Below are 15,388 nucleotides of genomic sequence, written 5' to 3'. Positions count from 1 at the left end.
GGTGACTTTGTGTAAACAGCTAACTTTGAATTCAGAGTCTGTGATGTAACATTTGTTTCATTATGCAGGTTTTCTCTGTGTTGCTGATCATTTTAGCAAACAGAATAGAGAAGTAGAGAGGGAGTGAACAACAGATGGAGCACAGAAGTGAAGAGGGAAGAACATATAAGAGAAGGACTAAGAAAACTCATAAAGAGGAAGAAAAAACAGAAAAAAGGAGAAAGGAGGATAAGGAAAAGAAAAATAAACCAGCAGCCTAAAGTACACTTGAAAACTACTTTGTACATATCCTGAAATGACTAGAGGTCCACAGGGCTCAAGTACTGCTAGGGGCATTGCTAGTAAGGCCCTAGGGCAGGTGATCTGTGGGGAACCCAGCCATACTTCTCTGTCACCCTCACCAGAGAGGAGAGTGGAGAGAATGACAGCAAAGGTGTCCCTAGAGCAAGGACAGAGCACACATAAAAGTAACAAAGGGACAGCAAACCATTTTGCTAAACTGACAACATAGCACTCATACTGGAGAGCAGAAATATATCTGCAACTGCCTCACTACAGCACCCGCCAACTTCTTTATTTTTGGTTTAAGTCTAATCAATGCAAACATAGAAAAGCAAATTATGCCATAATAATTTAAACACTTCTGATGCCACAAACAGTGCACAGCTTTGGCAGTCTGCATGGTGGGACTGCTCCAGACATTCAGCAGAGGAAATCTGAAAACCTACTTTAATGCTTTCAGTAATTATCAAAATAAAAATATCTGTAAGTTATGGAAACATGAATGTGCATAATTTTGATACTCTTTTAAGGCATTTTCTCTATTATAATGAATACCAAAGAAACTATACTCTGTGAAAGTGCTCATAGTGTCTTGCTTTCTAAAAATGAATACAAACGATGAAACGAATACAAGCTACACACAAATACAAGATTATTTCAAAAGACTAGTCTATAGTCAGTGCAGGCAAATGGGTATGTTAAAATTCTGTATTTCCCAGCTAACATACAACAAAATTTTGCAAGTTAAAATGCTAAAATTTGTGAAAAGCAAAGACAATGCAGGGACACTATTTCTACTGCTGAGTTTTCTGTGAGAAGTCCCATTTCTTTGTATTGGTGCCACCTCCCAGACAATATTAATGCAGCTATGCTGGATAGGAAGCCCTTGGACCAGAAGGAATATCTAAAGTAACCAAACTTCAAACATGAAGCTGGGATGATGCCAAAATAGCAAATGAAGGGAAAAAAAATTATTTAATAAATAAGATATCCTTGAAAGTTCATTGCTTGTTGCATCTGTTTACTCTGTCATGTCAAGCTGTCATATTTTTTTAATCAACTAACTTTCTTTGATTTTCATTAAGCTTGTCTGCAGAGGTTGCCGCCTGCTGACATACTTTCTGAAGATGTAAGTATTTTTTTCAGTTGGTTGTGGAATAGATGGGTTCCTATCTCATTGGGAAACAGAATGTATAACAAATAGTAAGGCAAACTGTGAGAAGTACTTTCAGACTTCATTGGAAGTCTTCCCACAAGCCTTAGTGAGCTCTGATTATGTCCTATGAAAAATTATCAAGGTTATCACTTTTCTTTTACCAAGCATTTACTGTGAAAAAACCCCCACATTTCTTGATGGAAAGAAGAAGTTTTTTCCTGAAACCTGCTACCAGCAGATGATGGTAATTTCCCAGGGAGAAGTGAAAAGACAGTGAGCTTCTTAGTACTATCATACTAATGTAGGAAGAAAAAACCTGATCTGGCTCACTTCTCATTTTCAGTCATTCCAGGTCATGTTCATGAACAATTGTTTATTTATTACCAGTTCTGGTTCTATTAGTGATGGTAATCCAAAATGGGAAGAGAAATATTTAGAACAATATCTTTATCTTGATAGTGTTCTCCATTTAAGCAGACATATGCCTCATAAAAGGCATGGGGCAAGAAGCCTTATCTCCATAGACAGTTAAGTTAATGATTGAATCATGGACTTCATTTGTACACTGGGTCTACATGCATGTGAGAGTGAGGAAACAAGTGTTTGTAGAAGTGGTATTGAAAAAGATTTTACTAAACTCAATGACTATTATTCCCAGATCAGGTCTGTTTTTCTAAAAGCTTCCATTATATTTGTGTTGCCTCATCAGCATCTGCACTCATTGATTTTGGATACTTTCTGTAAATCCATATTTATTTTTACAAGGTAGTCCAAATTTCACAAGGTAGTCCAAATTTTTCTCTTCTCCCAGCTCCAAACTGTGGCAGAAGTAATCTCTTCATTTAAAATGTAAATAATCTTTTAGGTTAGCTTTGGATATTGTAGCATAGAAACATGACGGCTGATTTGGGTGTCTTAACATATACTTAGTTTATATATAATATGCACACGGTGTATATACTCAGATTGAATTTATTAACATACACTTTGTATGTGTTAATGGAGCCCGTTTTTCAAAATGTTCTGCTTGAAATGTGGATGTTTATTCCTGGAGAACATGGATGGAACACACATCTTGCCCAGACTTCTCTAAAGAATAGGATAGTAGGTTTGACACTGATTTTAGAGGAAGTCTGATGTGAGCTTGGATGTGATTTTTTACCTTCTGCCTAGAAAGATTCATGCTGCCACTGAAGGAAAATAGCAGGGAAAACTGTAAGGAGGGATCAGATATGTACTACCTGAAAATACTTGTTTACCAGTAATGGACATATTCACCTTTGCACAGGTGTTCTTGTCATTTTCAAAGTTTGACAAATAGCTTAAAGTAGTGCAGATTCAGTTTGGAGCACTTCACTATATAAATGAAATGAATTCATTATAATAAAATCCCTTGGTCAGATCCTGAGACAGATGCAAGGTTTGCATAAGTAGCAAATGAGAGAAAACTGTGTAAATAATTAGCTGCTTAGTTCAACAGCTGTATAACCGAATACATTTAAAACCAAAACATATTTGCAAGAGCAGACCGAGAGTTCATTAAACCTATTAAGAAAATGATAATTATCCCCATAATAACTGTTGACAAGAATCAGTGATTGAAAAAACCCAGCTGCTTGTTCAATAAAGCTGAAGCTCAGCAACTGCTCAAGTTTAGCTCAAGAAATGTATTAGTGTTATATTCATCACTAATCCTTACCACATCCAACAGAAACAGCTGTTAGTTTTCATTCTTTGTTTGTAGATGGCCATATTTCAGGGCCTCAAATTGCACTCTTACAGGGCATGGTTTCTACAGTCCTATGTGTTCAATTAAACATGGCATTTCTCTTCCAGAGAAGAGAAGCTCTTTGGCCAATTTGGCCCCCTTTAGACTTCCTCCACTTTTATCTGTTTCATCTTCTTCTGAAAGAGCAAACATAAGTGCAAACCTCCTAATAAAGTAACCCATTTCCCTTTGTCATATCACTTTCACTCAGCCTTATTTCTGGCTTTGTGATTGTGTTGCTCAGGAGAAAAATCAGAACTGTAGTAGTCAGTGTTTAAATTTGAGAAACTTCATAACCTCACGTTTTTATGGCTGGACATATTATTAGTCTATAGACAGAAAGATTAATCCAGGAAGCAGAATCTTGATTCTACCGAATTCTTAAGAAAATTTGCTTTGACTCCAGTACCAGGTATTAACTGGAGCCTGTAACAACATATTTGCTGGTAGAGCGAATAGCGTCATTTACATACTTTCTTGAATTGTTTGTCTTAGAAATGAGTGGACATGAGAAGGTAAATGGTAATTCATATTCTGCATTAAGCTCTCTTCCTCTTTCATGGAAGTTAACAAGATTATTAGCCGCTGCATAGATATTCTATTTTGGAAATTCCTCAACAACTATCTCAAATCACTGTAACATTTCTTTTCTTGTTTTGAAAGGGCAATAAGAGCTAATTTTTGGTTTTATTTTTCAAAATATTGTATTTCCATGTGCATAAAGAAATAAAATTTGGGGATGCTTGTCTCTTCTACAGAAACTGACTTTTTAATAAGTTCTGGAGTGCTCAGTTTAGTGGAGGGTGCTATGTTTAAGGGCCAATACAGCATGGAAATCTCCATCTCAGTGAGTTTCCAGACCAATTTTTCAAAACCAAGTAGCTGATATATTACTGATAAAAGCTAGAATTTGCAATGACCATCCAATGTTTAGAATCACACTATATAGCACTACATTTTAAATAATAAATTCTGCAGAAAGAAAAAACCTTTAAAGTACTTATATAAGAAACACAAAGGGTTCTTAGGTGATAATTTGAATACAAAAACATTTAAATAAAAAATATATTAAAATAATGCAAAAAAATTTAAATTCAAACTCCCTTCCCGCCTTATTTGTTGCTGAGTATTAAAATGACATCTGCTACTCCAGAGCCAGAGAGTAGAAAGAGTGTACTGTGGACCTGTACTAAAACTTTGAAGTTCTCTGCTGAAGTTATTTAAAGAACAAGGGACTGTTCCCTAACTATATTTTGTATTTTCACCAAGAGACAAATCTGTTTTCTCTTCTGTGGTTTCCTCAGAACTCATGTTTTTGTGGAATTAGGTTCTGGACATAGTTAAGATCATGCCTCCATTCAATTTAGCAAGGTTTTGCTACCAGAATGGAAGAAGAAATAATTAATGTATATATTACAGCAATTTAAGGGGGAGAAAAACCAACAAGGTGATCCATATTTAGACTTCCCCTTTTCTTTTAAGTCCTCTATGTGTTGGATTATACAGCATGTCTCTGATTGTGCTGGTCACTGACTTAAACACTTTCCCTTGTAGGATTGGTCCTCTGATGCCTGTAGCTGTGGCCAGTGGAATAAGCCCATATGCTCATTGAAAGCAGTCAAAGGTTAGTAGCACAAGGAAATAGTTTCTTTCTTATTTCAAGGAGTTCTTCATCTCTGTGTTCCATAAAGAGTGAAACTTTGCACAAAACTCTTGTGTGGAAGAAGGGAGTAACTGGAAGCCAAGAAAAGAGAGAGCAATTAGACACAACTCACTGTAATTTCTGTGTATTTTTGGCAGCATTTCAATAATCCAACAAGAGCAGTAAATAACATAGCTGGGTCCTCAATTGCTTTGGGCTTTCTAAAGAATTTTATACACTTATTGCTGGGAAAAAAGTGAGATACAAAGTTGAAAGATGTTTGAGGCACATACATTATAGGGAAAATCTTGATCTAAAAGCATTATGTTAAAATTGTGTGAGTTCACTCTGCTAAAAAGGATTTTTTAAAGCAGATTTTTTTCTTTGGGAAAGAAGTTGAGAAGTTTTCAATATTCTTGGGATTCCCTTCCCCTTCTCCCTTTTTAATAAGTCAAACCTTTGTACCCAAAGAGTTTTCAAGATCTAACTGTTGTTATTTTCACCAGGGAGTTAGGGTGACAAGGAAACAGTAGGATGAATACCATATATACATATATATATATATGCATACATGCAGACATAGTGTGCAATTTAGGGTACCACATTATATGAATGATATAAATCTGTTACAGGGTATCCTAGGGAGGGCAATGGAGGGCCGTGAGGGGAAGCCATATGAGGAGCAGCTGAGTTAATTTGTCCTATTCAGCTTGCAGAAGAGGAGACTGAGGGGAAATCTCATTGCAGTCTACAACTCCCTCATGAGGGGAACAGGCAGGGCAGGTACCAATCTCTTCACTCTGGTGACCAGTGGCAGGAATTGACGAAACAGCCTGAAGCAGAGTGAGGGGAGGTTTGGTTTGAATATCAAGAAAAGGTGTTTCACTCAGATGGTGGTTGGGCACTGGAACAGGCTTCCCAGGGAAGTGGTCACAGCACCAGCCTTACAGTGTTCAAGGAGCATTTGGACAATGTTCTCAGGCACATGGTGTGATGCTTGAGGGTGTCCTGTGCAGGGCCAGGAGTTGGACCTGGATGATCCTTGTGGGTCCCTCCCTTCCAAATCAGGATGTTCCATAATTACATGAATTGATATTGTGTATATATAGGTACACTACTTCCAGTCAGTGCACTATCAACTGAAAGTAATATTGTGGTGTAATTTTTAGATACTTGTCCAACTTGTAAGCAATTATTTTATCTTTTACCTCTATCCAATGTAGTTTTTGAGTTATAAGTTCAGATAGCATTCAGTTTTTCCTTCAGTTAGTCCTTCTTTGTGCATTGTTTGATCCCATTGTCTAAGCTTTCCGTCTTAAGAGTTTTGTCGCTGAGCCTTTAGCTTCACTTTTTTATCTCAAAGATAATTATTCAGTCTACACTATTAGAAAGAAGCAATCTCTTTGCAGGAAGTTTTTTAAGATGCCTTCTCTTGTCCATGGCCTAACTAGGTCACAGAGATGTGCTTTTATCTATCTTTAGAAGAAGGTTTATCCAGCATGTAGCTTCCTGAAATAGAAATAGGAGTGTATTTAGTGCTCCACTCACCTTCATGCTCTCCACCCAGCATTTCCAAGAATGATGGTATAAATAGCATCAACATGTCACAGGTGATAGAGGGAAAATGTGTCTAGTTTTCCAACCTAACCTTTGCCTGGTTGGCTAGATACATGCACACAAACACACACATTCATATAAGTGCGTCCCTCAGGAGGGCCACAAGGATGTCACAAGCTTAGGCAGAGAGAAAACTGGAATGGCCAAAGCCCAGCTGGAGCTTAATCCAGCTGCTGCCACAAAAAATAACACAAGAAGCATCTATATGTACATTCACATCAAAAAAGCAGGCCAAGGAGAATCTTCATTCTTTGTTGGATGTGGGGTGAAACTTAGCATTGAACGATGAAGAAAAGGCTGAGATACTTTGTGCCTTCTTTGCTTCAGTCTGACATAGTCAGACCAGTTGTTCTCAGACTGCCCAGGCCTCTGAGCTGGGAGACAGGGAACAAAATGAAGCCTCCATAATTCAAGGGGAAATGGTCATCAACATGGTACAATGCTTAGACGTGCACAAGTCTGTGGGACTTAAGGGATCTGCCCAAGGGTACCAAGGGAGCTGGTAAAAGTGCTTGCCGAGCTACTTTCCATCATTTACCATCATCCCAGGTTGTTTGAGGAGGTCCCAGCTGACTGGAGGTTGGCAAATATGATTCCCACCTACAAGAAGGTTTGGAAGGAGGGTTGTAGAGCAGCTCATCCTGAGTGCCATCACACAGCACATACAGAACAACCAAGGGATCAGGCTCAGGCAACACGGGTTCATGAAAGGCAAGTCCTACTTCACCAACAGGAACTCCTTCTATGACTCGCTTAGTGGAAGAGGGAATGTATTCTGTGTTCTAGGACTTCAGCAAAGCTTCTGACACCATTTCTCACAGCATTCTCCTGGAGAAACAGACAGCTCATGGCTTCATGGGTGCACTGTTTAGCATGTAAAAAATGTCAGGATGTCCTGGCCCAGAGAGTGGTCGTGGATGGAGTTATATCCAACTGGCAGACAGTCACCAGTGCTGTTCCCCTGGGCTAAGTACTGGGGCCAGTTCTGTTTAATATCTTCACTGATCTGAATGTGGGGATCAAGAGTAGCCCTGCTAAGTTTGTGGACGACTCCAAGTGGGGTAGGGGTGTTGATCTGCTGGAGGGATGGAAGGCTCTGCAGAGGGATCTGGACAGGCTGGATCATGGGCTGAGGCCGATGGTGTGAGGTTCAACAAGGCCCCGTGCTGGGTCCTGCTCTTGGATCACAATAACCCCAGGCAGCTCCACAGGCTGGGGCAGAGTGGCTGCAAAGCTGCCCACAGGAAAAGGACCTGGGGGTGCTGGTGCCAGCAGCTGAACATGAGCCAGGGTGTGCCCAGGTGGCCAAGAAGGCCAATGGCATCCTGGCCTGTACCAGCAACAGTGTGGCCAGCAGGACCAGGGCAGGGATTGTCCCCCTGTACTCAGCACTGGTGAGGCCACACTTCAAATCCTGTGTTCAGTTTTGGGCCACTCACTCCAAGAAGGACATTGAGGTGCTGGAGCGTGTCCAGAGAAGGGCAGTGGAGCTGGGGAAGGGTCTGGAGCACAAGTTCTGTAAAGAGTGGTTGAGGAAGTTGGAATTTTTTAGCCTGGAGAAAAGGAGACTCAGGGGAATATTATCCCTTTCTACAACTGCCTGAAAGAAGGTTGTAGCCAGGTGGGTATTTGCCTCTTCTCCCAGGTAACCAGTGACAGGACAAGAGAAAATGGCCTCAAGCTGTTCCAGGGAAAAAACCTCTTACAGAAAAGGTGGTCAAGGAGTGAACCAGGCTGCCCACAGAAGTGACTGAGTTACCATCCTTGGAGGTATTTAAAAGATGTGTAGATGTGGTGCTTACAGACATGTTTTTGTGGTGGACTTGACAGTTAATGGCTGGACTTGATGACCTTAAAAGTCTTTTCTGACATGAATGTTTTCTGATTCTATGACTCCAGAAGGACAAGGGAAAAGGTAGCAGCCTTATTTAAGATGAACCAAAATTTAAAATCAATGCTTTAGATGAACCACAAATTCAGATGAAGCTCCCCATATGATCAGTGGAACATAAAATTTTGCTAGGCGAAAATTATTAATCTGCTTTATCACATTGTATCATCAGATATGCTCAGAGCATTTTTAGGTGTCAGTTACTCTGGAGTCCCAAGGGTTCTGTTGACATCAGCTCTGTATTTAGTTTTATGGTGATGATTTTGCCCACCTGTTTAGAAACAAACAAACAAACAAATCGTAGATAAAACCTACTAAACTGAATTTAATTTGGAGAGTTGTCAAATGTCTTTCCTCCCCCAGATCTGCCAGGCAAATATCTCTGGGATTAAAACAAAGAAAATAAATTTATCTCCGCCTTCTTATTACAATACAAAGTGAGAGTAGCCAGGAAACATGGCGCAAAACCTGATGGTACACAGTGTCCTTAGATCACTTGGCCATTGTTTTCTCTCACAGCAGCACATGTTAATGATACAAAGAAGTTTAACATTTTTTGGCTTTGGCTTTTCATGTCACAACCATAATAAATGTGCATATTATTGTTTGTATTGCCATATCCTTTGGATGCACCGCCAATTTCTAGAGCCTGTGGATGTGCAGCCAAGGACAGAATTTTGCCCACAAACAGACTGACTGAATTAAATTAAGCAGAAACATTGCCATACAGATTCAGCTGTGAAGTAATGTGTCATGGTACAGAATGTTTATGTTGTAAAAATGTTGTGTGGGCCAAATCTGCTGCATGAAGACCAAGGCTTTTTTGCTTTTCACTTAACAATTTAATTCTGCTTTAAAAGGCCTTTGTCTTATATAGATTAAAGACGTCCTTAATTGTATTTAGTTAAAAAACCCAACAACCTTCAAAACAATAAAATAGTCAATAGAATGTTAGATCCAGAAGAACAGGAAGAAATAAAGACATTTGGGTTTTCTTTTGCTTATTTTAAGGAATTTGGGTCACGGAGAAAAAAATCGAATATGATGAAGAATGAAGAAACAAGTTTTAACGTGGACAATACCCGAGCCTCTCCCTTCTCCCGCTGCCTGCAGCCACTCAGCCCTGTTACAAAGCCACACAGAACAACTCCGTTTGATGAAGAATTCAGAACACACCTCTCACATTTCTGCTATGGTCCTCCTCCTCTTGAAAACATGGAAACATTCCAGGGGTCCTTGGAAGGAGGGTCTCGTAAACGCAAGAGCATGCCAACAAAAATGCCTCCTCCCATCACGCTTGAGGATTCCTCATCACCACCAGACAGACCTGAAGATCACAATGACATAGGCCCTTCCAGTCTCCCTTTGGTGTTCCAACAGCCAGCTCAGCCCAAGTACAGTTCCCAGATGATTGACCTCTGCAACTTTGGTTTTCAATTCTACAGAACTCTGGAGCATTTTGGAGCCAAGCCCATTAAGAAAGAACCAGTGAAGCCTAACATGGCATGGCCCAATAGCCCAGCATTCATGCAGGCTCCTTACCCTTATTATCCTAAAGTCCACCCTGGCTTAATGTTTCCTTTCATTGTGCCACCAAACTTTCATTTCAGGAACCCTTTTCAAATGAAAAGACCTCCAGAACCACCCTTCAGGAGGGCTGAAGTAAGAGAAAGTGGTGAAAACAAACAGAAGGTGGAAAGAGTAGATGTCAACCTTCAGATAGATGACAGCTACTATGTTGATGTGGGGGGTGAACAGAAACGCTGGCAGTGTCCCATGTGTGAGAAGTCCTATACATCCAAGTACAATTTGGTGACCCATATCTTGGGGCACAGTGGCATTAAGCCACATGCTTGCACCCGGTGTGGCAAGCTTTTCAAGCAGCTGAGCCACTTGCACACACATATGTTGACACATCAGGGCACTCGGCCACATAAGTGTCAGGTGTGCCACAAGGCTTTCACCCAAACTAGTCACCTTAAGAGACACATGATGCAACACAGTGACATCAAGCCTTACAACTGCAGGATCTGTGGCAGGGGATTTGCCTACCCCAGTGAGCTGAAAGCACATGAGTCTAAGCACGAGAGTGGACGAGAGAACATTTGTGTGGAGTGTGGTCTGGACTTTCCAACTCTGGCCCAACTGAAGAGACACCTAACCACCCACCGTGGCCCTATACAGTACAACTGCACCGAATGTGATAAGACCTTCCAGTACCCAAGTCAGCTGCAAAACCACATGATGAAGCACAAAGACATCCGCCCATACATCTGCACTGAATGCGGCATGGAGTTTGTGCAGCCCCACCACCTGAAGCAACACTCCCTGACTCACAAGGTAAGCCTTGCATCTGAAGGTAGCATGAGGATTACAGGCTACTAAACACAAATATACCCACCTCCTCAGAAACATGGCCTCTTGCCACCTGCAGAGGCTTACGCAGAAACCTCAGCATTGCTGGCAGTAGTATAAGCCAGATGTCTTTGTCAGTCTTAAGAATGAACACACACAGCCCAACTATGTTACAAGCAGGAGTTCAATTAAACCACCTGTATTACTTCCCCAAACTGGATTCACATCTCTCTGTTTCTTGGGGATTTTTTCAGAATGACCTTCTGTAAAATAACATAATTTTGCAGAGCTGTATAACCACTCCCCAACCCCAAAATTTAAATTTTTTTTTTACTGAAAATAAGTTCTCCTACTTTGTTTCCTTAATTAGGTAGTAGATGAGTTTGTAGCGGACCGCAGCCAAAAAAAAAAAAAGTTATTACTCATCAGGTTTTGAAGAATCATTATAATGAGACATTTAAAAACCAAAAAACCCTAAGAAAAATTCCCCTTTGTGTGTATATTATCCAGAATGCCGATTAATAGAAATGGACAAGCAGGATCATAATCACAGCCAATTCATATCAAGTGGAAGTCTTGCCACTGCTGAGAGCGGTAACAGCAGAGTCAGCTTGGGGTAGAAGCAAGCTCTGGAACATTTCCAAAAAAGGTTGCTTTCAAAAATAGGAAAAATGTAATTGTTCTATTCAAGAACCTCTGAAATTGACTGTCCACTTTTACAAAAATAGTAAGACAATAATAACACCTCCCACTTTAATAAAAATTTTCTTCCAGGTTTGCATATTTTTCCTTTAACATTTGAATTTTGGCTTTTACATGAAAAGCATTAAAAATACAGAAAGCTAGAGCACTTGAGTCTTATAGTCACATATTCTTTGAAAACCCGACAACCTCTACTTCCACATTTACTTTTTCTTTTCTGCTTCAAGATTATAATTTCTCTTCTTCCTGGAGATTCCCTGGTCTTTGAATTTACCATGCAAGATTCCACTAATTGAAGACTTGGTCGTTTTTTTGTCACAGTAAACAAAATGCCCCTGAGCCCTTAGAGAGCTTCTGCTTATTTGTCCACAGCGGCAGGTGGATTCAGCTGTGAATATAGTTCACAGTAGTTAGCTGACTAAAGGCAGCATCATATCAGATGAGCAGACACTTGAAGCTGCTGTTGACATTCAGTTTTAGCTTTGTAATTAACTGTGAAAACTTCCACTGACAGTCATTTCACATGTTTTTAAAGAAGGCCTGTGAAGGAGTAATTGCTCTCACCTAGTAAACCCTTATTACCTTCTGCAAGTTAAACTCTTAGGCTGTTTAGTAGCAAATTCTTTGGTTTTCATAGTATCTAAATCACTCTTTGAGAAGCTGACGGACCACACAGGTGTGAGTAAGAATATTGAATTATGCAGTAGTAAATTGAGTGGTTAACAAAAAAGGTGATAAAAATGTTCTATAAATCTCATCTAAAATGAGATCATTCCATTAGGGTTACTAAAAATCCCATTAAGAATAAACAGATTTTTCTCTCTTCAATAAATGCAAGATGTAAAATCTTATTTGGTGGTATTGCTTGACTACTCTCAATTACTTCAGATTATTTTCTCTAGCTTTCTTCAAAATAGGGCTGTGTCTTTTTCATAATCCTGTAATATTCAATTATTAAAGGCAAGCACTACTTTAGTCTTTTAACTGGTGGGCTTTTATTTTGGTCAATACGTGTATATGTTTGATCAATACTTTACTTAAGCAGCAGAGCAGAGCAGGACAGGGAAGCTCTGACACTGTGTCACATTGATTTGTAAACAAACTTCATTATTTCATTAAGCTTACATTTTGTTTTACTTCTCTGCTTCTCAGAAGCTTGTAAGAGTTAGTCAGGAAAAAATACACAGGTACCTATTACTTGAAAAAATATTAAAAGTGAAATAATTTATTATCAGCTTTGCCAATACAGAATGAATAATTCATACATTGCTGTACTGAAGATTAAATTATCTAGAAAATTTTCCATCTACAGAATTTTTCTTTTCTTTCAGGGTGTGAAAGAGCACAAATGTGGAATTTGTGGTCGGGAATTTACCCTGCTGGCCAACATGAAGCGACATGTCTTGATCCACACCAATATCAGAGCCTATCAATGCCATTTGTGCTTCAAGAGCTTTGTGCAAAAGCAGACTCTCAAGGCCCACATGATTGTTCACTCTGATGTCAAACCCTTCAAATGCAAGGTAAGTGCATTTGGTGGCAGAGGCATTAACCTACAGTATATAGCATTTTATTATATGGTAGAATTAGAAAAACAAAACATGCCAACACATACTGCAGTTGCACTTAAACTAGCATAAACCAGTCTGGTTTTCTTTTTTTTATCCAGGTTCTGCTTATGTAGCACAAAATAATGGAGGTAAATACCTGTGGTTTACTCCCTTTCCCTTCAATATCAGTAACTTTCATCCTCACATAATTTTGGGGGTTTTTTGCCTTGTGAGAATTTAACTGCCACAGATGTTTGAGGACAATAAACATATCTGACATTTGCTTTGTACAACCACCCAAATGAAGTCTAAGTGCTTAATAGCTTGAAACACTTACAAAAAGCATTAATCAAGTCATGCACCCTGCAGAGGATCATGGAAAAGCAGCAGCTACAACTTCCCACAGTGATGCTATGCAACAGTTCAAGAAAGCAGTCAGAAAAAGCCACAGCAAAATACAACTACAGGAGGGATTTGAAAGGGCCAAGTGCAATTACCAGACTGAAATTCAGGGCAGGACACCGGTATGCTAACAAAACAGCCTCTGAGACCATCTGGCCTTGCTTACAATCCTGTGCAAATTCCAGTTTGCTCCTTCCCCCCAGCACTGGAGGCTGACATACCCTTTCCATCCTCTCTTCTCCTCCCTCCCCATAAAACATTAAGGCTTTCTTGACCCTGTTCAACTCTAATATATTCCTTATGAATTATTCATGTCTATATTCTTACTCAGTATTGGATGCTACATAAGTTCTTTTGCTGCCAGTCTGGTTCATTACTGTAGTCATACCTTGTGAAGTCAAAGGTCATAGATTTTTTCCCCACTTTAATTTGCTCTAAGAGGGCTCTAAATACAGAGTGGAGCATTACCCAGCTTGTGCATAAGTAACTGAAGACTGATTTGGAAGCAATTTCTAGAACTCCTTCATCCTACATCTTTATGGTATTGAACACTTTCTTTAAAGGAATATTTCATGAAGAAGCAGAGATGGATGAAAAATTTAAAGGGAATTATTTTCTCTTGAAAAAATGTAGAAATTCAAAATGTCATAGGAATATATGATATTCAGTGCTAGTTTTAGTAAGAAAATGTCAAAATGAATCTTTCTGACTTCATAATTTTTCTCTGTTAAATTCAAAAAATTTTCCTTTGTAAAAACTAGCAGCAAATTCTACCGACTTCAGTACTTTGTTTATTTTAATTTATGTCCTATTAAAATATTATTTTGTATAGTATGGCTTCCATTATTCCATGTTGATAAAAGAATTTCTTTTACTGAAATTCTTAGGCTGTAACATGTCAGGTCTGCTGGAGATTTTCATTCTTTGAGAACATCTGCAAACCTCCTTCTTGCTTCTATTTGGTTGAAGTCCTCATCTGACTCCTCAAAGTTCAGAAAAGAAACTCAGTTTTTGGATCAGATTTTGTGGGTGCAGTATGTGGATACACATGACTTTTTAGGTACGCGCAGATAAGCTGGAAGGTTGTGCTCAGCTCAGTGTTTGATGATGACAGATTATTGAAACTTGGAGAGGGCAGTAGTTGGAACTGGGAAACAGAGTATCACCAGTATGTTTTCCAGCCAGTAACAAAAGCTCTACAGGAACACCTGTTTTTCTTATTTTTTTACTTTTCTGTCCCCACCCAGTGTCCCTAGGAGGAAAGAAACAAGTAAGCACAGCGAATCTGTTTCTCGTATGGCTGAAGCAGTGTGAACCAACATCAGTGCCCCTGACAGAGACGATTGCAACAATAAGCAAAGGCAGAATCAGGAATTGCTCTTTTGTATTAGGAACATCTTAACATTAACTCTCTGACAGAGCCCTCAAAAGACTCTTGAAAGCAAATATTTCTGGCTGGTACTCGGAGGGTTAAGGCAATGACCAGATAGCAGCCTTTTGGCACCAAGCTCCTCCTCAGCAGAAGGAAGGATATAGCTTTATGAACAGCCTGCTTAACAATGGCTCACATGTCCCCGGGGAACCGCCTGCAAATAGATTTCATCTTGCTTTCTCTTGTACTTTTCAAAGCTTCCTGTTTTCTCACGGTCCTTTTGGACAGTTTACAGTCATTCTCCCTCTCCTTCTTTCTTTGAGGAAAGGAACACCCTTCTTATGAAGAAAAAAAAAAAAGAAGAAGAATGCAAGGGAAAGAGAGCACAGCAGTAGCCTTTATACTTCACCACATGCAATGGTTTTCTTTACCTTTTTCTCACAGCAAAGGAAAACATGAGTTTTCCTATGTGTCTAATCACAACTAAGCACAGACTATCAGAAGTGAGGGAGTAGCAAATAGTTGTCCCTTCTGTTTCCTCATCCAGCTGCAGCCTGGATCTCTGTTTAATTTTCCTCTGAAGAGTGAACTTGTCTGTAGAATTTAAAGGCCTGAGCCCATGTTGCCTTGTTTATTTCTGTTTAAGAAAAA

General features: G+C 39.5%; 1 protein-coding gene across 13 annotated transcripts in view; it reads left to right on the top strand.

Annotated features, from left to right (window-relative positions):
• The window catches only part of ZNF366 (zinc finger protein 366), a 34,065-nt gene that overhangs the window by 10,349 nt on the left and 8,328 nt on the right, over positions 1-15,388 (top strand). For 5 of the 13 annotated variants that reach the window (XM_048292083.1, XM_048292086.1, XM_048292085.1 and 2 more), the window contains 4 exons: positions 1,368-1,411; positions 4,761-4,830; positions 9,368-10,696; positions 12,745-12,936. In XM_048292083.1, the coding sequence (XP_048148040.1) occupies positions 9,398-10,696; positions 12,745-12,936 (1,491 nt within the window). In that variant the 5' untranslated portion in view covers positions 1,368-1,411; positions 4,761-4,830; positions 9,368-9,397. Of the gene's footprint in view, positions 1-1,367; positions 1,412-4,760; positions 4,831-8,110; positions 8,236-9,367; positions 10,697-12,744; positions 12,937-15,388 lie in introns of all 13 variants that reach the window. The other 8 variants (XM_048292092.1, XM_048292094.1, XM_048292082.1 and 5 more) reach the window with 4 other exon arrangements.

Source organism: Corvus hawaiiensis, chromosome Z, assembly GCF_020740725.1.
Source record: "Corvus hawaiiensis isolate bCorHaw1 chromosome Z, bCorHaw1.pri.cur, whole genome shotgun sequence".
Lineage (NCBI taxonomy): Eukaryota > Metazoa > Chordata > Aves > Passeriformes > Corvidae > Corvus > Corvus hawaiiensis.
This window is presented reverse-complemented; position numbering and strand designations above follow the sequence as displayed.